Genomic DNA, 22441 nt, shown 5'->3' with positions numbered 1-22441 from the left:
TTGCTATTGCCATTGTTATTGTTAACGTTAATTACTATTTTATCTTCCTTTTCTGTATTTTCAAATTTTAAATCATTCATTATTGTCTGTACCCTGGTACTTAGTGAAACAAATCCACTTTATGTACATTTCAGTGTCACCTTCACATTGCCTTTGTCTCCTTGTCCTCACTGCCTCCAGGGGTCTGCTCTAACGAGCTCCACGGGAGGCTGTGTCAGTGCTGGCCCTCAGGGGGACACTGCAGGAAACTTGCCTCTGACTTGGACTTCTGGAGAGCTGTCTTCAATTGTCTCTGAGTGCCTGAGGTTCCTGGGCTCATCAGCAAAGCCCCCCGAAGGGTGATTGCAGTGCCTTGGGCTGGTGCTGTGCTGCTGAGCTGGGCCGGGCTCGTGGGACAGAGAGAGCTCGTGGCAAGAGGGCCCTGGTGCAGAGAGACAGCTGTGCCCAGGAGCAGCTCCTCTGCACAGCGCAGCAGGAAAGAGACACAGAGGCAGACACGGAGAGGAGAAAAGGAGAGAGGGGCTGAAGGCAGTTGGCAGTGAGAGGATTCTGAGAGCTGCCTGCAGGAGAGTCCTGCACAGCCCTTGACAAGGTAAGTGCCTGGCTGCAGGGCCATGCAGCTGCAGGTCCTGGAAGGGTCTCCTGCTGGGTCTTGTTTCTGGGAGGGCAGTGGGCAATGCAGTAGGCTTTGAGAGTCCTGCTGGGTTGCCCTGCGAGGTGAGGAAGTCTGGCAGAAGCTCCTTGGAGTGCCCTAAAGCAGGTTCCCCTGGACAGCAATGAGCAGAGTGGCCAAGCCTCCTCCAGACTCTGCAATGCTGCAGCTGGGATATGGGACACTCCAGCTTTCAGATATCCAGCTCTGTCTGTGGGGCATCCTCCTGGGCTGCAGGCTGCTCTCCAGCAGGATGCAGCTCTCTTGTGGCATCTTTGTGTTATCCACGTGCCCCAAGGAGAAGACATCTCCTTGCTAAGGCCATGTCCATGCTTCTGGGTGGCTGTCTGTGGGCAGCTGCAATGAGGTGCAATAAGTGCAATGACCTCTACACCTCTTGCTAGGAGGGAAGAGCTGAGAAGTTGCTCACAACGCACAGACAAGGTGAGATTCCTGTCCAGCTGCACTTGGACTGCAGCTTCTTTGCTCTCAGCTTTCTTCAGTTCCATCTCAGGGAAACACCTAAGTGTTGTGGTCCTGCAGCTTACAGAGGGCTGACACAGGGCATCTGAGAAAGAGAGTGTTCAGCAGTGGCATCTGAATCCCTGTTCTGCATTGGGATGCATTGTTTGAAACAGCACTGTAAATTCCAGTGACCTGATCAGTGGACTGAACGAGAGTTTCCCCCATATTCCTGCTTCCCCATGCTGAACAGCAGCATGGACTTTTCTGCAAGGTCAAGCAAGAGAGCTGTGGAAAGGTTATCCTGCAAAGAGAGGTTCAGGCTGGGGGGTGCTCCAACACTTGCAATAGGTTTTCCTCAGAGAAGCCTCCTCTAACTTTGTTCTGTCTTCTCTCTTCAACAGACAACTGTGTCCAATGCCAGCAAATGCCCAACAGCAGCTCTGTGAGTGAGTTCCTCCTGCTGGCATTCACAGACACGCGCGAGCTGCAGCTCCTGCACTTCGCACTCTTCCTGGGCATCTACCTGGCTGCCCTTCTGGGCAACGGCCTCATCCTCAGCACCGTAGCCTACGACCACCACCTCCACACCCCCATGTACTTCTTCCTCCTCAACCTCGCCCTCCTCGACGTGGGCTGCATCTCCACCACTCTGCCCAAAGCAATGGCCAATGCCCTCTGGGACACCAGGGCCATCTCCTATCAAGGCTGTGCTGCACAGGTTTTTCTCTTTGTCTTGTTGATGTCATCAGAGTATTTCCTTCTCACCATCATGGCCTACGACCGCTACATTGCCATCTGCAAGCCCCTGCACTACGGGAGCCTCCTGGGCAGCAGAGCTTGTGCCCAGATGGCAGCAGCTGCCTGGGGCAGTGGCTTTCTCAATGCTGTCCTGCACACGGCCAACACATTTTCCCTGCCCCTCTGCCAAGGCAATGCTGTGGACCAGTTCTTCTGTGAAATCCCCCACATCCTCAAGCTCTCCTGCTCACATGCCTACCTCAGGGAAGCTGGTCTTCTGGTCTTTAGCACATTTTCAGCATTTGGATGTTTTGCTTTCATTGTGCTGTCCTACGTGCAGATCTTCAGGGCAGTGCTGAGGATGCCCTTTGAACAGGGCCGGCACAAAGCCTTTTCCACGTGCCTCCCTCACCTTGCCGTGGTCTCCCTGATGGTCAGCACTGGCATTTTTGCCTACCTGAAGCCCAACTCAATCTCTTCCCCATCCCTGGATCTACTGGTGTCACTTCTGTACTCAGTGTTGCCTCCAGCAGTGAACCCTCTCATTTACAGCATGAGGAACCAGGAGCTCAAGGATGCAGTGAGGAAACTGTTTTTGTATGTGCTTATTAAACATCAATATTGTTAATATTATTGTGATTTTTATCATATTATTTTTATCCTTAGTATTATTATCATATTATAAACATTAATAATAATACTGTCAGGACTACTATTGTATTTGAGAAACGAACATGACAGATTTTCATATCATTTTTCTTTTCTTTTTATTATTTTCATGACTTCTGATATTGGTTGAATTTATTTAGTAATTTTTTACTTTGAGTACATCTTCTAATCAACCTATTGAACTAGGCATCCTCTGTAGGTATAGACAATAAAGCATAAATTCACTGGTCTCAGCTGCCATCTCTTCCCATGTGCTCTGGAGCTGGGGGAGCAGCCCCAACACACAGGAGGGGTTCACGGCCAAAAGCCCAGCTGCTACATGGAGGAGCAGCCCCAGTGGCCCTCGGGGCTGCCCCTCACTGCCCGCTGGGCTCTGCCTCTCTGCTGCCTTCGGGTCAGGGCTGCTGCTTCCCTGGAGCCATGTCCATGGCCAGCATCAGGACGTGGCCTTTTCACTGCTACTCTCTTTTGGCTTCCACATTGTTCTCTTGTGCTCTTGTACGTGGGTTAGCCATCAGATCTCATGCACCTTGGTGACTTTCCTGATGTCCCTAGAGTGGCATCTCCTCCACATCTCTGTACACCTCTTCTAAAGCAGTTGTCAGAAATACACCCAAGGAGCTCCTCCCTTGACAGGCTTCTTGTTTTTCGGGGCTTCAGGATGGATCAGTCCCATAGTGATAGCTGAAGGACAAAGGGCTGGACTGGGATCTGACTTCTTGATAGCACATGGCCCAACAAACAGTAATAAGTGGCATGGCCTTGGCATGTCCTGCAGTTACTGGGTCTGATGGCAAATGGCATCCTGGAGAGGACTCTGGAGCTGCTCTGTGGCTGGGCCAGGCCTCTTGTGCTGGCCTGGGGAGCGGGGCTGGCCCTGCGGGGCACAGGCACTGTGTGCTGAGGATCTGCCAGGCAAGAGAGCAGGGCTCCTGCAGCTGCACCATAGCCAGCCTCCTCGTTTCTCACCTCAACCAGAAACTACACATGCGTGAGCTGCCTGCTTCCTCCCCCTCTAGAGGGAGAGGAGGAAACACAACTAGAGAGAGAAGTGAAAGGACATAAAAACTCACAGACAGATAGACACATAACGAAGGGAAAGGAAAAGAAAAAAATAAAGAAAAAGGAATTGCAACCCCAAACATGAGGAATATTTAGTAACTCATTGGTTCCCACAAGCAGATTGCTGTGCTGCCAGTCTCTGAGAAACTGCTACCTTGTCTTGGAAAGATGACCCCAGTATTTACTGCCAAGCACCATGTTATGTCTGAGGTGGACTGAGCAGAGCTCAAGTGCTCAGTCTGGTGTGAGCAGGCAGAGGAGAGCTCTGCAGCCCCAGGGCACGCAGCAGCCCCAGCAAAGGAGCCTAGCGAGTGATTCCTTGCAGCCCTGGGGCAGTGGCAGTGACCTCATGAGCTGGGTCTGTCTCCCAGCCTGCCCAGCATGGCCCTGCAGAGTGTCCCCATTTCCCAGGCTGGGGTGCCCACTCGCTCTGCAGAGCAGCACCTCCGGTTGTCATGTCAAAATCAAAAGATTTCAGCTTTTGCCTAAAGTCATCCTCCACGGCTGCTTTCAGTTTTCTACACAGAGGCAGCCAGTGCCTCCAAGATCCCTGGAGGAAAATGAAGCATGCCTGAGGGCCTGGAAAAAATTAGCCTGAATCCATTCTGGAACCAAAACTTAACATCAGGAAGCTCACTTCTGTGGTTGTGCAGAGCTGCTGGGCACATGGTGCAGGGTGTTCCTAGACATGTTTGTGTCCTCTTCCATTTTGCCTTAAGCGCCACTTCTGTCTTAGGAATGGAGTAGCCAACAGAGGTGAGACAGATACTCTGAGATCATGAAAGCCATCAGAAATCTGATCCCAACAAGATTACTGCTATGGGGAGGTCAGCTGAACCCTGGCTAAGAGTGATGTGGGATTTAGGGGAGGGAAGAGGAGCTAGGGCAGCAGAAAACCATGATTTGGAAGATGAAAAAATGTTCAGATAATGTTCATGCTATTCTAACACTGACTTCAAAAATTCATGTGAGGCCCTTCCAAGGTCTCAACGTGTAAACTTAATCCCTATCTCTTAATGCTACACCACACCCTGACAGGAATCCACTACTCTAATGCCAGAACTCATAGTGTCCCTTGAAGCCAAAACTCAGCCCATAGCCTCTTTCCCTTACCCTTACTCTTTTGTTTACCTTGATCGCTGCCCTTAATCCTAGCATTGAAATGCTCTGTTTAACCCTAGACACCTTCTTTACAGACCTAAACAAAACCCTAAACCACAAAGCTTCCCCATACCCTAAGCACAGACAGCACACCTTAAACAGAACACCAAACACTTGCACTAAATTTGCCTTAATCTCTAACTCAGAAAGATGAGCCCTAGCCCCTAACACCATACATGAACATCTAACACCTAAAGCCCCTCTTCCTGTGCATTAACCTCCCCACCTTCAAGCCCTCTAACTTTAGGTGCTTGGCCCCTTGAGGCAGGGCAGGAACCGTGAGGTTGCCATGAGGTCTCATGGCATTCAAAACCAAGTGAGGACTGAAATCTGGCAGTGGCCCTGCTAGGCCAGCAGAAGGCACCTGCTTGGCATGCTGACTGGGGGATCCCCTCTGCCTACACACCCAGGAGGACCCAGGCAGAAAGGAGGCCCCAAGATGGGTTGTCTTGTCCCTTCTGCTTGAGTCCATGACTGCACAGCAGCAGGAACAAGGCTTGGCTGTGTGTAGCCAAGAAGCTGCAAGGCCAGCAGCAGGCCCCTGGCTTGGAAGCTGCTGCTGAGGTGACTTGTGTCTGGTTGGCTGAGAGGCCGCAAGGAGCCTGCTGGGTTGGGATGCCTACTTCAGGAGTGGTTTCCACCCTGATGGAGCTTTCTTTGGTAGTAGGAAAGAGCAGAAGAAAAAACTTCCACAGAGTGCACCTTGGAAGTTAAGCATTGGCCACAAGGAGGAAGAAATGTCCCTGAAAGTATATTGCTGTGGTGCCAGAGGTCACGCTCTGATTAGACCGTCACTTTGTCTTTCAAGATGAGGGCTCACGAGACATCAGTGAAAGCAAGGCATGAAAGCAAGATGGTGAACTGAGATTGGTGTCTGCAGACTTCAAGGAAATAGGTCAGACTGTGGCACATGATAGGAAAGCCTGCAGAGGGGAAGGCAGAGGGTGCTGGTAGAAATGGCAGGCCCAACAGCCCTGAAATTTCTGTCCTCTTGGCTAGAGTTTATGACGAAATATATTTTATTCATTGTGATGAGGCCTCATCGATTCCTTTCAACCCTGTGCAGCACCTTGGAGGTGTAACACCAGTGTTGTTCTCATGGCATCACACTGCCCACCACATCCCACAGACCCCAGAAAGAGCCTTGAGGTAGACGTGGGGTGCATGATCTCCTGTTGCAGTGCCTGGGGCCAACCATTGGCCCATCTGCATCACCAAAACCAACCAAGACTTCTCTCAGCACAGTGCTTTGCCTGTCTGTAACCATGGCCTCCAATTATCTGCCCTAACAAGGCCCTGGGAAGGCTTTGTTAGTAACAGCCCTCAGTGGGGCCCATTAATACTCCAAGTCACTTCAACTTGTCCTTCTGACTTTACTTTCTCTAGCAGTTGCATCATTCCCCTCTCAGTACCTGAGCTTCATAGACTCAGCACCAAAATACACCATGGAACTCATTAAAATGCAGAAACTCCTAACATCTCTTTGATAGTTTTCTTCAAGCCTTCATTCCTTTTGCAGCTAATTGCAGAGCTGCAAGATGTAATTAAGGAAGATTTCAAAGAGCAACCAATAAAAAAAAATTTCTTGTTTCAAAGGCTGAATTTTGCTGCATTTCAGTTTTGAACATCATTCTCGTATTGCTATTCATCCAGGGTGATTTCTTTGGAGGACTCCATCGGGAAGAAAAGCAGTCTGGAGGTCTGACACCTCCACTGCCAACAGTGGTCTTTGTCCCTCTTAGTGCAGCCCAGCCCAGAACATGAAACCCTTTCTAAGACAATTCAGGGGTTCCTTGGGAAAGAATAAAAGTATAAAATAAAAAATAAATAAAATAAAATAAAATAAAAAATAAATAAAATAAAATAAAATAAAATAAAATAAAATAAAATAAAATAAAATAAAATAAAATAAAATAAAATAAAATAAAATAAAATAAATTTGAAATGACCGTAGGATCCTGAGAAATTCAGCTGGAATCTCAGTAGACACCTGGACATCCATAGTCTCTATTGGGTCTTCTGTGGAAAACTGAGGAAGAAAATTAAAGAAAATATATCTTCAAGTGGCTGTAGCTCTACCCATGAGCTTGGCCGCTTTTGGGAAAGTGTCCCTTTCCCCACACAGAAACCTACATTGAGTAGAGTGAAAAGACCTGCCCAGTCAATAGAGTAGGGCAAAGTCCTTCTTCCTGTGCTATAGATGCAGAAGGCAAAAAGAATTGCATTGTGCCTGACACTACTCTGGGACGTGTCACCCAGGTCAGGCAACTTTACCTTAGTGCTGACAAGTCCATCACTAAACCACGCTCCCAAGCTCTACATCTACACCTTGGCTCTCCAGTCGATGACCCAGCTCATGGATGGCAATCAGGGAGTCTCGGTTTGCGTGACGTTGCCTCAGGTGCACCACCATGGTAGCCATTGGCACCTGCTGTTCTTCAACCCTCAGCAAACCCCCAACAGAAGGATTCTGTGGAAGGCCAAGCAAGGCAGACTCCAGTACAGTTATCTCTTGGAATGCCCCTGTCACTCCATAAATACAGGTGGGTTCTACCTCTTTCTAGCTTGATGGTATTAGGGTACTCTGTGGTCCAGAGGAGCCTGACACATTTGTGGGTCTGTTGTGCCAGGCCATTAAATATACACAGTCCAGTAAACCAAATTGTCCCTTTCCTCCCCGCCTTCCCCTGGCTAGAAAAAAGACCCTTCTAGTCCTGCTCATAGTATTTATTACATTGTTTGGTAGACGGCCCAATGGAAACACGTCCCAGCACGGCAGGGGAGAGGGCACTGACAGCCAAGGGATGCATTTCAGTGCAGGATTTGGGGCCCAGTGGAGACAAGGAGTCAAGGCAGTGGGTTTGAGGAGGCCAGCAGAAGCAGCCCAAGGGGTGGTGCTGCTGGTGAGGACATGTTTGTGCCAGCAGCCTGAGTTGGCAGCAGCTGTGCGCAGGCGAGGGGAGGCCAGGAAGCGCATGGCAAGAGCGCTCCTGCCAGCAGAGCCAAGGCTGGGGCCAAGGCCAAGGGCAGAGGCAGGCCCAGGCCAGGGGGCTGCAAGGGCCATGCTGAGCTCCCTGCTCCTGCAGCAGCCACCCTGGCCTTCAGTAGACGTGCTGACAGGCTGCGGGGAGGGGACGAATGCCCTGGGTCCCCTTCCTCCTCTGCCCAGGTCAGCAAGGGCCCAGAGCGGCCTCCTCTCCCCTGCCCCTGCAGCGCTGGGCTCCCTTCGCGCAGTCCTGGCTCATCAGCACCAAGCCCTGCTGGGAGCCCTCCCCTGCATGCTGCCACTGCTCCCTGACGCTGCTGTTGCCCTCTGCCGGGCACTGACCAGCCCAGCTCAGCCCCTGCCCACCTCTCCCCACCTCCCTGACTTTGCTTGCTCACCCAGTCTTTTGGTCTTTTCCACTTGTTCACTGAAGGCCTCTGAGACTTTTGTGCTGTTACCCAGCTTTGTGCCCTGGCATTGCAGAGCTCCCTTTAGCAAATCCATCCTTTGGCTTAGCTTTACTGTGAAGATCCACTCACTGCCCACCCAACACAAGGCACTCAATATCCCAGGAGAAGCCTTAGGATATCCTGGTGGCTCCAAATACCTCCTTGATGCCACCGGTCCTCTCACGTTTCAATCCCAAGAAGCTGCTTCTTGAAGGGTCAGGTTCTCCAGGGGCACTGGGCATCCACCAGTTACAACTCAGTCCAGCCCTCGCTCCCTCACCCAAAACCTGGTGCCCCCATGTCCCTGTGTCCAGGTGAAACCCAAGTACAAGACCGATACCTTAAGCCTGGCATTCCCTGATTGTCTTCTGCACTCCAGATTGGGAAGAAGAGCACTAAGCATGAGCAACTTCATTTTATGAACAAGATACCAGAACAGAGGCCAGGTGTCATTTAGGGATAAACACATTCAGAGAAAGCCTCTGGGTTCACAGAGGACTGGTCATCTGGAAAAGAGGAATGAAAGCAAACATCTAACTGGAAAAAGAATTTTAAAGAATGCTATACCTAAAGCTCACAAACTGCCTGAGATTAACGTGAGTAAAACCAGAAAAGTGAGATAGCCAATTTATTGCTAAGTAAATAGAATCATTTTTTTCAGTGTGGCTTTCAGCTCCTGGTTCCTCATGCTGTAGATGAGAGGGTTCAGTGCTGGAGGCAGCACTGAGTACAGAACTGCCATCACCATGTCCAAGGATGGGGAGGAGATGGAGGGCGGCTTCAGGTAGGCAAACATGACAGTGCTGACAAAGAGGGAGACCACGGCCAGGTGAGGGAGGCACGTGGAAAAGGCTTTGTGTCGTCCCTGCTCAGAGGGCATCCTCAGCACTGCCCTGAAGATCTGCACATAGGACACCACAATGAAAACAAAACAACCAAATGCTAAAGAAAAACTAAACACAAGTGCCCCAGCTTCCCTGAGGTAGGCATCTGAGCAGGAGAGCTTGAGGATCTGGGGAATCTCACAGAAGAACTGGTCCACAGCATTGCCTTGGCAGAGGTGGAGAGAAAATGTGTTGGCCGTGTGCAGGGCTGAATAGAGAAAGCCACTGCCCCAGGCAGCTGCTGCCATCTGGGCACAAGCTCTGCTGCCCACGAGGCTCCCGTAGTGCAGGGGCTTGCAGATGGCAACGTAGCGGTCATAGGCCATGATAGTTAGAATTGAATACTCTGAAGCAAAGAAGAAGACAAAAAAGAGAACTTGAGCAGCACATCCTTGATAGGAGATGGTCCTGGTGTCCCAGAGGGCATTGGCCATGGCTTTGGGCAGAGTGGTGGAAATGCAGCCCACGTCGAGGAGGGCGAGGTTGAGGAGGAAGAAGTACATGGGGGTGTGGAGGCGGTGGTCACAGGCTACGGCGCTGAGGATGAGGCCGTTGCCTAGGAGGGCAGCCAGGTAGATGCCCAGGAAGAGCGTGAAGTGCAGGAGCTGCAGCTCGCGCGTGTCTGCGAATGCCAGCAGGAGGAACTCCGTGATGGAGCTGACATTGGACATCTGTTATTTCTGGTCATGAGGTCCTGTACAAGGAAGACAAAGGCAGTGATAATGTGCCACAGACATATCGGAGTAAAAACCTTTCCATTTTCTCATTTAAAATCACCAAAATATTGCCCATTTCCAGGCAGATATTTTGAAGCTCTCTTTCACTGATTCTGCCTGAGAGTGTCTCTGGGAGCAGGGGATCCTCTGTGGGCAATGGAAGAATCAGTCCTGCACTACAGCCAGAGGGAGTGGCATGGTAGCAACATGGTAGGAACATGGTAGGAACATGGGGTAGTCTGAGATTAAGGTTACTGCTGATATCAAAGAGATTTCCCCAGTTTTGCTGCTAGTTCACCCAACTGCAGAGCAGAGGTATGGAGGTTTAGATATGTAATTATTTGTTTTGTATTATTGGTTCTAGCTGCCCCACCACACTGGAAAACTGTTCCAGGCATAAATCCTGGGCATTCTGCTGCACTCCAAGTAAAACCTTGTGGATCCTCAGAGGCAAAGAGACTGTCGCTTTAGTGCAGAGTGTCAGAGACAACAGCCAGCCTCTCCATCAGTGCTGGTCTCAGCTGCCCTGTGAGAGCTGCAGGAAAGTTGTACTCAGTTGTTCATGTGAAAAGGACCTGAACACGGCTGAGGGCAGAAGAATCCAGGATCAAATTGCACATCTCCACACCCCTCACCTTGTCCCTGTACTCCATTTTCCCCAAGCACACCGAGGGCTCATGCCATGGGCATGTGAAACCCCCATCCCCAGCCAGCCTGGGAACAAGACCAGCAGCAGCACGGCCAGCTGGAGAAGCCAGGAGGAATGCCAGCGTGCTGCTGCCAGGGGAGGCAAGGCCAGGGAGGGACAGACGGACACTCAGCAGACCCTCCTGTGCTGCAGCTCTGCCTGCAGAGGAGGCAGCTCCTTCTCTTTGCAAACAATCTCTGCTCTGCCTTGGCCTGCAGACACCTCCCAAAGACAGGGGGTATCAGGGCTTTTGCAGCTCCCCAAGATCAGCTAGGATAAAACCTGAGAGGACCACAATGATGATGTTGGTGTAGTCTGTGGGCTGAGGTGTAGGAAGGGACTTTATGAAGTTCATTGATGAAATATTGATCCCTCACTGCAATGCTCTAGCAGTCTCAGTCTGCAGTACAAACCTGACCACCTATTACCATGAAACCAGCCTCCACTCTACCGCAGGTATCTGCAAGCACAGGCTACAGTAAAAGTCTTGCCTTTCAGGTAGCCCCTGCCTTGGTCTTCCTTTTAAAAAATCCAATCATATATACCATTCTTTAAAACATCTTCTACTCCTCACTGGAGAAACAGAGAGACCCACCCTGCCAGATGCTATCAGGCATCGGATGTGCCAGCTGTAGAAGACCCCTCTGGCAACCCCACCTGCATTGCCCTGCTGCCAGAGCCTCACGGTGTCAAGAGCCTGCAGATGTGTGCTGCCACACGCTGCCCTCTGTTGTTGCGCTCCTCAGTGCCTCCAAGCCCTCTCTCCTTCTCTCCTCTCTGCGTGCCAGCTGCGGTCAGAGCCCCCAGCCCTGCTGCGCTGTGCAGAGGAGCTGCTCCTGGGCACAGCTGTCTCTCTGCAGCGCTTGCCAGGAGCTCCCCTTGGGCCCAGGAGCCTGGCCCAGCTCAGCAGCACAGCACCCGACCATGGCATCGCTTGCTCTGTGCCCTTGGGCTCCTTTGAGGTGTCTCCAAGGCCTCAGTGCTGACAGCTCCCCAAGGCAGCAGGGTCTCTGCTGGGGTGTGGTGGTTAAAGCAGACTGAAGTCATCACTGTCTGCTCCTAGATGAATTTCGGAGAGACTGATTTTATGCTCTTAAAGTTTGATTGTCAAACATGAGAACAAATATTTCCCTCCCTTAACTCCTATTGTGTTCCCACTGCATGGCAGGACACCTCAGCCACGACTGCCAGGGATCATTTCACCCCTCTGAATATGTCCTAACAAGAGAGGGGGGAACTGAATGCTCTAAAAGGTTTCCCAAGAAGGGAATTGGACACTAAGACACCATTTGTTGAGTTTTCCCAGTAACACACATGGAAGATCCTCTACCCATACACAAATCTCTTCTTCCTCTCTCACATGACCAGCGTGGAGACTGGGATGTGGAACACCCTCAACACTGTGCTTGTGCCTGACACAAACACCTGCAGATGCCGTGCTTCCTTCTGGAGACCATGCCCTACGGTCAGCCCTGGGCTGTATGCCATCCCTGTTCTCTGCAAGGCTCGAGAAGTGGAAGGTCTGACTCCAGAAGGCAGCTGTACATGAACCAGGGGATTTCTGTCATGTACAGGAATTATTTCTTCTCCTCCCAGCTATTCTTCTGTGGCCCCAGTGTCATAGATACCTTCTGTGGTTTTGCCCCACTGCTGGTGCTGTTCTGCAGTGCAAAGGTGATACTCACGGTCTTTGCTTTCATAATCTACATTTTGGATCCAATCTTCCTCTTCCCTCTCATGCAGTTTTCAGGTGTGTGTGTGTCCTGTATTGGCAGGCCAAGGCCTTATCCACCTGCTCTTCTGTCCTCACGAGTGTCACTGTTTTCTATGATACTGCCATCACTGTCTGTGAAGCCCAAATACAGCCCTCCTCAGAGATGTTAATGAAGCCTTTTCCTAAACCACCATCCTCCCAGTCAGTCCTCAGGTTGCCTAGAGATGGTACGGGAAGGGTGAGAGAGGTTCAAGTGGATCTGCAGATGTCATCATAAGACCTTCCTCAAAGACCTTGGAAAGGACAGATGGATCAAAGACATTCCTCAGAACATGGAAATGACAGATGTCAAACTCATCTGCTAATAGGAGGGCAAGCAGAAGGATGATAAAACATAACCAAGGAATAAAAAGCCAGCCTTAGCCTTAGCCCCCAAACCAGACCTAAACTGAAGTCCTCAAAGCTTGCCCTTATCCTAAACCTTGAGCAGGATCCTTAAGCCGAACACCAATCCCTCCCTCGATGCTTTGCCATTCCCTTGACCCTGGAGGGTGACCTCTAATCCCTAAACATTAACCTGATCATCTAACCCCCAAAGCCCTCCAGCATGCACACAGCACATCTCAGCTTCAACCCCACTTCTACACCTAACTTCAGCTGTTTGTCTCCTTGGGGTAGGGCAGGGACTGTGAGGCCCTGCAGCAGTCCCATGGCATTGGAAGAGGCATGTGAGGTGACAGGTATGTGATCAGATCAGAGGCCACAAGGAGGAGCTGGCTGGGAATGCTGGGATGAGGTCAGGTGTGCCTCAGGATCTGCTGGACCTGCAGGAGGCACATGGCTGTTAGGGAGGCTGGGAGGTCACTTCTGTCTGTGGAGCTGATGGACCAGCAGCAGGAATGTGGCACAGAAAGGGACTGTAAAGGCCAGAAAAATGCACATGGCATTGAAGATGATGGTGAGTCACCTTCTGTTCTGGTCAGGTGATAGACAACAGGAAGGCTGATGGGATGGGAGTCATGCTTGAGGTACAGTTTCGGAGACCATAGAATGAGAGAATGGCTCCTGTTGGAAGGGACCTTAAAGGTCACCTAATTCAAACCCCCGGCCATTAGCTGGGATGCCCCCATGAGATCAGGTTGTCCAGGGCCTCATCTAACCTGCTCTTGATCAGCTCCAGGGATGGGGCACCTCTAAGGTCTCTCAGCAACCTCTTCCAGTGCCTCACCTCCCTCTGAGTGAAGAGTTTCCTCCTAACTTCTAATCTAAATCTCCCCTCATTTAACTTAGAACCGTTCTCCCTTGTGCTGCCATTATCTGGTTGTGCAATGAGTCACTCTCCATTTTTTTTATAAGCAACTTTTAAGTACTGAAATGCTGCAAAGAGGTCACCCCAGAGCCTTTTTTTCTCCAGGCTGAACAACCCCAGCTTGCTCAGCCTTTCTTCATAGGAGACATGCTCCAGCCCCTTGATCATTTTTGTGGCCCTCCTCTGGACCTGTTCTACCAGATGCACATGCTTCTCGTGCTGGGGACAAGAGTCCTGGATGCAGGACTCATCCTCAGCGCCGTAGCCTGCCACCACCGCCTCCACACCCCCATGTACTTCTTCCTCCTCAACCTTGCCCTTCTCGATGTGGGCTGCATCTCCACCACTCTGCCCAAAGCCATGGCCAATGCCCTCTGGGACACCAGGGCCATCTCCTATCAAGGCTGTGCTGCTCAGGTCTTTTTCTTTCTCTTCTTTATAGCAGCAGAATATTTCCTTCTCACTATCATGGCCTACGACCGCTACATTGCCATCTGCAAGCCCCTGCACTACGGGAGCCTCCTGGGCAGCAGAGCTTGTGCCCAGATGGCAGCAGCTGCCTGGGGCAGTGGATTTCTCAATGCTGTCCTGCACACAGCCAACACATTTTCCCTGCCCCTCTGCCAAGGCAATGCTGTGGACCAGTTCTTCTGTGAAATCCCCCACATTCTCAAGCTCTCCTGCTCAAATGCCTACCTCAGGGAAGCTGGTCTTCTGGTCTTTAGCGCATTTTTAGCATTTGGTTGTTTTGTTTTCATTGTGGTGTCCTATGTGCAGATCTTCAGGGCAGTGCTGAGGATGCCCTCTTCTCAGGGCCGGCACAAAGCCTTTTCCACGTGCTTCCCTCACCTGGCCGTGGTCTCTCTGTTTGTCAGTACAGACATGTTTGCCTACCTGAAGCCCTCCTCCATCTCTTCCCCATCCCTGGACATTGTGGTGGCAGTTCTGTACTCGGTAGTGCCTCCAGCAGTGAATCCCCTCATCTACAGCATGAGGAACCAGGAGCTCAAGGATGCCTTGAAGAGACTCATGACTGGAGATGTTTCAAAATCAAAAACATAGCCCATTTTTTTCTGCATATGACCCACAATACATTACAGGCTCAAGGTTTATTCTGTTATCTTTTTTGTCATTTTTCATACTCTGGAGAGCATCACCACATGCTCAGAGCTATGGGGTGCATGGGAAGGATGTTCAGCAATAGCTGGCCAGTCCGTTGCTCATTGCTCATCTCATAAAGTCTCCCTGGGAGGTAGGATGTCCAGGAGAAGAGCAGGGTCACCTGAGGGTTCATGGGAGATGTGTAAAAGGAATCCCTTTGCTGCTGGTGCCAGCAGGCACATCATACACACACAAACAGATGAACATGAGTGAGCACAAAAGCCATCAGCCATTCCTACAAGTCTCATGAAGGCCAGTGGGGCAGACAGTGTCATGAGGTTAAGTAACATGCCCTGGGAAGGCACATGAATCCAGCTCTGAGATGTGCTTCCTTGAAGCAAGGTCCCTGTGACCATTCATCATGCCGTGGGGCATCTCAGAGGAGGGCAGAGCAGGGCAAAGCACTGCAGGGCTGAGGTGCCTCCCAGCCTCTGGCAGTGGCTGCAGGAGCCAGAGGGACACTGCAGACACTGCAGTGCACTGTGTGTGGTGTGCAAGGCAGAGACTCGTGTCTCTCAACAGCCCTGTGTGTATGAGGAGCGTGGGAGGCCAGCTCAGATGCGGACACCTCACAGAGCGCTGTCGTTGCCCTGTGTGACTCCAGAACCAACCCCCAGTGTCTCTGTGAGATTTCTGTAACCCCCCTCTCACAGGCTCATTACAGATGCCCCTCTCTGCTATGTCACACTACCCTGCCTTTCTGGACCAGGCCATCAAGCGTTTGGATCAGAGAGATTTCTGGGGACTTGGAAAAAGCAGACAGCATAATGGTCTTCAGGAAGGACAAAAAAAAGGACTGGGAGATTTGCAGTTGTCACCTCTGCCCATGGGAACGTGATGGGGAAAGTCCTGCCGCAGGTGAAGCAGTAGGGGAGGGGAGAGAAGGGAATGTGGTGAACCTGGATTTGGCATGGCCTTTGCCATAGTCTCCTGGAGTCTCCCTTTAGCCACATTGCTGATATTCACACTGAAGAAGTGGATGAAGTTGGGGGGGAGAAGTTGGCTGGACATTAGTGATACCAAGTCTTCCTGCCAGATAGTTAGCAGCAGCGCCCTTCAGTCATGGGCACTTGGGCCAACACTGTTGACCCTTTTTTATCTCCCTTTATGTTGGCATGGAGCACTTTTCCAAGTCTTGATCTCTTCAACATGAGTTATTCTTTAATTCAGTGACTTCTTCCCTTGGAGTTCTGCTTGAAGAGTGGGAGGTGGAGGAAGAAAGAAAAAAAAAAAAAAAAAAAAAATTTGGGAAATGTCTTTTGGTAAATGTTTGCATAAGACTATTCACAGAAAAAGCCTACTTTGGTAGATAATCCTTGTCCACAGTGCTGTCAATAGTAAATAATAAATAAATAAATAAATAAATAAATATAATAATAATAATAATAAAAAACCTATGAGACTAAATCAAAAGATTCATAGAAAAAAAAAAAAAAGCTGGTGGTGTTGCCATAAAAGACTCTTTCAGCTGTTACTTAGAATCCTTTTATGCACAGGTTTCCATTTTTTCCTAGATCTACTTTCATGGCTGGTTTCCATTCTCTATTCAGAGTTGGCCACTGCCTCCAGGACACCCTTGGGGTAGCCAAGAAACACAGATGGGACAAGTGACGTGAGGGAGCACTTTTGGAGCACAAGCTGAGGGGCATGAACTGAGGCTGGGCCCTACAGGGGCTGTACAGGGCTGCTAAGCACAGAATCATAGAACTGCTCATGTTGGAAGGGACCTTAAAGATCCTGTGGTTCCATAAGTTTCACATACACCCAAATCTCAAGCTTGTGCCACACTGGTGCTGGCCTAGGCCTTTTACTTCAGATGTAGGCCTTTTCCTGCAGCATATACCACGTTGGTCATGGCACAAAAATACTGTTTCTACACCAGAGATCTGGAGCCTCCTTCATGTTAGGCCACATTTCAGTGTCCTTCATGCTGCCTGCAGGGTTTTGTCTCATGGATGAACAGAATCCCAGAATCACCTAGGCTGGAAGAGACTTCCAAGATCACCTAGTCCAACCTCTGACCTACCACTAACAAGTCCTCCACTAAGCCATATCACAAAGGATCACTGAGTATTCTGAAACTCAATATCATGCTTTCATTATTATTATTATTATTAATATTATTATTATTATTATTATTACTATCACTATCACTATCACTATCACTATCACTATCACTATCACTATCACTATCACTGTTATTATTACTTTCCCTCTGAAGCACAATCACAGAATCAGAGAATCATACAACGGTTGAGTTGGAAAACACCTCGACGATCATCTAGTTCCAACCCCCCTGCCATAGGCAGGGACACCACCCACAAGATCAGGTTCCTCAGGGCCTCATCTAACATGGCCTTGAACACCCCCAAGGATGGAACATCCACAGCCTCAGCAAAAGCATTCCACTCCCTGGAATGCAAGTCATCAAGTCCCATAGACTTGTACTTCTTGAGCTTCTTCAGGTGGCTTCAAACCTTCTCTTCACTTACAACAGGTGGGAATTTGCACCCCCCAGCCTCTATCTATAGGTTCAGGGAATGAAAGACTTGGGAAGCCTGACTGGCAGGGAAGACTGAAGAAAAGAAGTTGTTGAGTCCCTCTGCCTTCTCTATGTCTGTCATTACCAGTTCACCCTTCTCATCCATCAGATGGGGTACAATCTCCTTGGCCTTTCTTTTCTGAGCAAAGTACCTATAGGATCTCTTCCTGTTATGCTTATCATCCCCAGATAAGCTGAGTTCCATCCATGCCTTGGCTTTCCTTATCCCATCCCTGCACACCCAAAACTGAAACATGTGAGAGGGCCTGGGAGAAGTAACCCTGGATCCACAGAAGCCACTTGGGAAACAAAACTTGTAGGTTGGAAGCATGATTTTGTGGAGGTGCAGAGCTGATGGGCACATTGTGCAGGATGCGCCTAAAGATTTTTGTGTCCTTTTCCCTCCTGACTACAATGCCACTTCCTTCTCAGGAATGAAGGAGCCAACAGAGGTGAGACAGATACACTGAGACGTTAAATGTCATCAGAAAGCTGATCCCAGTAAAATATGGGAAGGTCAGGAGCAGCCTGAACAAGAGACATGTGAGATTTTGGGGTGGGAAGAGGAGCATGGCCAGCAGAAATTAATGATTTCATAGAGGTAAGAGCATTCATGCAATGCTGGTAGTGCAGTAAGACTGACTTAAAACAGTCATATATGGCCCTTTACTTGAGCTAGTAATTTTAACGCTAAATAAACCTAAATGCTACTACAACAAACTGAAAGAAATCAAATTTCTCTCTTGAAAACTGTAATCCATTCAATTAACACATACTTTAAAATGCCTTATTTAACCCTAGACTCCTTGACAGACAAAAAACGCCCGTAAACCACAGAGCTTGTCGATACCTTAACCACAGACCTGACAGCACAAGCAGAACACCAAAAACTCCTACTAAAACTTGGCTTAATCTCTAACCCAGAAAGTGAAAAAGAGATACCGAAAGGGCTAGAGAAAGCTCAGCTCTACCTCAGGATCTCATGGCCCAGCAGGAGGAATGTTTCTGTGGCAGTGACTGTGAGGTCACTTCTGTCTCTGCACTTGATAGGGCAGCAGCAGGAACGTGTCACGCAAAGGGATGATGAGGTCACTTGTGTCTGGAGGTGGCAGGTCACCCTTGACATAGACCTGGGATCTGCACTTTTGGGCTGACAGCTGCCAGTGGCCCTGCTAGGCCAGCACAAGGCACTTGCTTGGCATGCTGACCGGAGGATCCTCTCTGCCTCCAGACCCAGGAGGACCCAGGCAGAAAGAAGGCCCCAACATGGGTTGTCCTGTCCCTTCTGCTTGAGTCCATGAGTGGGCAGCAGGAAGCTCAAGGCTTGGCTGTGTGTAGCCAAGAAGCTGCAAGGCCAGCAGCAGGCCCCTGGCTTGGAAGCTGCTGCTGAGGTGACTTGTGTCTGGTTGGCTGAGAGGCCGCAAGGAACCTGCTGGGTTGGGATGCCTACTTCAGGAGTGGTTTCCACCCTGATGGAGCATTCTGTGGTAGTAGGAAAGAGCAGGAGAGAAAAAAATCCACAAAGTTTACATTGGAAGATTGGCACTGGCCATGTTGTGGAAGAAATGTCCAGGGGAAAAACTGGTCTTGCTGCTAGTAACAGAGGCAAAGAAGGCATTAAGTGCCTCAGACTTTACCTCATCCCTTGTCACTGGGTTTTCCCCCCAGAATCCAATAAAGGATTATAATTCTCCCTAATCCTCCTTCATTTAAACTATTTATATCTTTTTATTTTATCTTATTTTATTTTTTTAATTGTCTTTGACAGTAATAGATGGATTGAGCTCCAGCTGGGCTTTGTCCCATCTAATTTTGACCTGCACAGCCCCTTAACATTGAGGAGACAGCTTCAGACAAACTGACAGCATGCATGAGAAGAAAGCACAGCGAATGTGGAACTTGACAGCCTTCCATCCCCTACCTTCTGTGACTGTGCTGCAGTTCCATTCAGATGGTTACTCCTGAATTATCCAAATTTCCCTACAACCCTTGCTGCTGCAAGGTATCTCTGGTCAGAGAGAGCACAATTACACGAAGGTTGAACTGTCTGCCTGCTGACATTAACAGCTGATAGAATGGAGCATCACTGTGGGTGAACCTTGAGAATCTGCAGGATTTTGACTTCAGAAAACTTTTGACTTTTACATGGAGAAGAGCCCAGTCAGTTACCAGAGGGAGAGAAACCCCACACATCAGGGCAGACTGGGACCCTGCTGAGTGAGTAATGTCCAGCAGGAGGAGGGCCTGGGAACCATGAGGGATGCCATACGAGCAGTGATGCCTGCTCACGAGGAACCAGGCCAGCTTCCTACAGAGCTGTCTTACGAGGAGCATGGCCACCAAGAAGATCTGAGTTCCCAGACTCAGCTCAGACTTGGTGTGACACCACACGGACAAGGGTCTGCAGCCAGCAGTGAACGATGTGCAGGTATGGGAGTCCTTTTAAGAGCCAGGTTTAGACAGGATAGAGGGCTGTGGAAAGGCTGAAAGTCCCAACAGGACCCAGGTCTTTGTGTCCACGGGTATGGCTGTTGTCTCTGCCACTGAGGCTTATGAGGAGACAGATTATCGTTAAAACACCAGGACCTCATTGCCTCCTCGCCTGCACTAATGAAGAAGGCAGGGGTCGTACCAATCTCCTGCACTTGGCCACGCACATCCCCATCTCCTACTGCCCCACAAAGAGCCCTGAGAAACCTGTCAAGGGAAAGATCTCCCTTCCAAGGGGCTGAAGGTCAAGGCCTGGCCCTTGTGCTTGCTGACACACATCCACTTTTCCTACACATCAGTGTCACCTTCACATTGCCTTTGTCTCCTTGTCCTCACTGCCTCCAGGGTTCTGCTCTAACGAGCTCCAAGGGAGGCTGTGTCAGTGCTGGCCCTCAGGGGGACACTGCAGGAAACTTGCCTCTGACTTGGACTTCTGGAGATTACTTCAATTGTCTCTGAGTGGCTGAGGTTCGTGGGCTCATCAGCAAAGCCCCCAGAGGGGTGATTGCAGTGCCTTGGGCTGGTGCTGTGCTGCTGAGCTGGGCTTGGCTCGTGGGACAGAGAGAGTTTGTGGCAAGAGGGCCCTGGTGCAGAGAGACAGCTGTGCCCAGGAGTAGCTCCTCTGCACAGCGCAGCAGGAAAGAGACACAGAGGCACAGACACATAGAGAAGAAAAGGAGAGAGTGGCTGAAGGCAGTTGGCAGTGGGAGGATGCTGAGAGCTGCCTGCAGGAGAAACCTGCACAGCCCTTGACAAGGTAAGTGCCTGGCTGCAGGGCCATGCAGCTGCAGGTCCTGGAATGGTTTCCTCCTGCTGGGTCTTGTTTCTGGGGGGGCAGTGGGCAATGCAGTAGGCTTTGAGAGTCCTGCTGGGTTGCAGTGTGAGTTAATGAAGTCTGGCAGAAGCCCCTTGGAATGTCATAACCTAGCTACCCCTTGTCAGCCAGGAGTGTGGTGGCTGAGCCTCCTCCAGACACTGCAGGGGATGCAGTTTAAATATTGGGATACCCCAGCTTGTGAATATCCAGAGCAGTCTGAGGGGTGTCCTCCTGGTCTGCAGGCTGCTCCCCAGCAGGATGCAGCTCTCTCGTGGCATCCTTGTGCCCTTGCAGCATCCAGGTACCCGAAGGAGGAGACACCTCCGTGTTAAGGCCATGCCTGGATGTGCTGCTGGATGGCTGTCTCTGGGAAGCTGGAGTGAGGCTTCTGCAGCCCTGGTTAGGAGGGAAGAGCTGAGATCCTGCTAAGACCCTGTGAGACAAGGTGAGGATTCTGTCCAGATGCACTTGGACTCAGGCTTTTCTGCTCTCAGTTTTCTTTTGTTTCTTCTCAGGGAAACATCTGAGTGGGATGGTCCTGCAGCTCAGAGAGGTGACACAGAGCAACTGAGAACAGGACCACTGGGCAGAGCTGCTCTGCTCAGTCTTCACCTAGGCACAGCCCTTTTGCCTCCTGGCAAACACAGGATTTCACCGTGAGTGTGCAAGTAATGTCAGGGAGTTTCAAAATCCAATACCTCAACTAGGATAGGGCAACTAGAATAAAATAAAGTGAGGGAAATAGTTGCAGCTCTGCTTTGCATTCAGCTCAGTCTTTTGCAGCAATACTTCAAAGCTCATTGATCTGACATTTGTCTGAATATGAGTTAGCCAGCCTTTTGTTTTATTTCCAATTTTCTTCATAGAAGTCTGTTCTAACATTGCTTTGCCTTCTCCTCTTCAACAGAGAAGCAAGTACAAAGTCAGACAATGCCCAACAGCAGCTCTGTGAGCGAGTTCCTCCTGCTGGCATTCGTAGACATGCGCGAGCTGCAGCTCCTGCACTTCGCGCTCTTCCTGGGCATCTACCTGGCTGCCCTCCTGGGCAATGGCCTCATCCTCAGCGCCGTAGCCTGCCACCACCGCCTCCACACCCCCATGTACTTCTTCCTCCTCAACCTTGCCCTCCTCGACCTGGGCTGCATCTCCACCACTCTACCCAAAGCCATGGCCAATACCCTCTGGGACACCAGGGCCATCTCCTATCAAGGCTGTGCTGCTCAAGTCCTCTTTTTCGTCTTCTTCTTTGGTTCAGAGTATTCAATTCTAACTATCATGGCCTACGACCGCTACGTTGCCATCTGCAAGCCCCTGCACTATGGGAGTCTCCTGGGCAGCAGAGCTTGTGCCCAGATGGCAGCAGCTGCCTGGGGCAGTGGCTTTCTCAATGCTGTCCTGCACACGGCCAACACATTTTCCCTGCCCCTCTGCCATGACAATGCTGTGGACCAGTTCTTCTGTGAAATCCCCCAGATCCTCAAGCTCTCCTGCTCAGATGCCTACCTCAGGGAAGTTTGGGCACTTGTGTTTAGTATTTTTTTGGCCTTTGGTTGTTTTGTTTTCATTGTGGTGTCCTATGTGCAGATCCTCAGGGCAGTGCTGAGGATGCCCTCTGAGCAGGGCCGGCACAAAGCCTTTTCCACATGCCTCCCTCACCTAGCCGTCGTCTCCCTGATGGTCAGCACTGCCATGTTTGCCTACCTGAAGCCTCCCTTCATCTCGTCACCATCCTTGGACCTGGTGGTGTCGTTTCTGTACTCAGTGGTACCTCCAGCAGTGAACCCACTCATCTACAGTATGAGGAACTGGGAACTAAGGGATTCCATCAGGACTCTACTTGAATACACACATCTTCAGCAAATTCACCTGTAATACTATGTCTAATATTAGAAATGCCAGTTTTTCTCAGAAATAAAATAATATAATGTCTTCTGTCAA

The 22441-nt window shown here is 50.2% G+C and overlaps 2 protein-coding genes across 2 annotated transcripts; both read left to right on the top strand.

The window, feature by feature from the left end:
• Nucleotides 1-1541: 1541 nt before the first annotated feature.
• On the top strand, nucleotides 1542-21030 carry LOC311216183 (uncharacterized protein; the record flags this gene model as incomplete). The annotated part of the gene is given in 7 exon segments (XM_084297728.1): nucleotides 1542-2452; nucleotides 12087-12144; nucleotides 12246-12422; nucleotides 13785-14531; nucleotides 14533-14600; nucleotides 20798-20882; nucleotides 21019-21030. Coding segments are annotated over 7 exon segments (2058 nt in total).
• Nucleotides 21031-21433: 403 nt separating this feature from the next.
• On the top strand, nucleotides 21434-22375 carry LOC311216182 (olfactory receptor 14C36-like; the record flags this gene model as incomplete). Its single annotated transcript, XM_084297727.1, has 1 exon — nucleotides 21434-22375. The coding sequence occupies one exon, from the start codon at nucleotides 21434-21436 to the stop codon at nucleotides 22373-22375; it is 942 nt and encodes a 313-aa protein (XP_084153853.1).
• Between the last annotated feature and the right edge of the window lie 66 nt (nucleotides 22376-22441).

This window comes from Netta rufina (assembly GCF_964035555.1).
Source record: "Netta rufina genome assembly, chromosome: 18".
Classification (NCBI taxonomy): Eukaryota; Metazoa; Chordata; class Aves; order Anseriformes; family Anatidae; genus Netta; species Netta rufina.
This window is presented reverse-complemented; position numbering and strand designations above follow the sequence as displayed.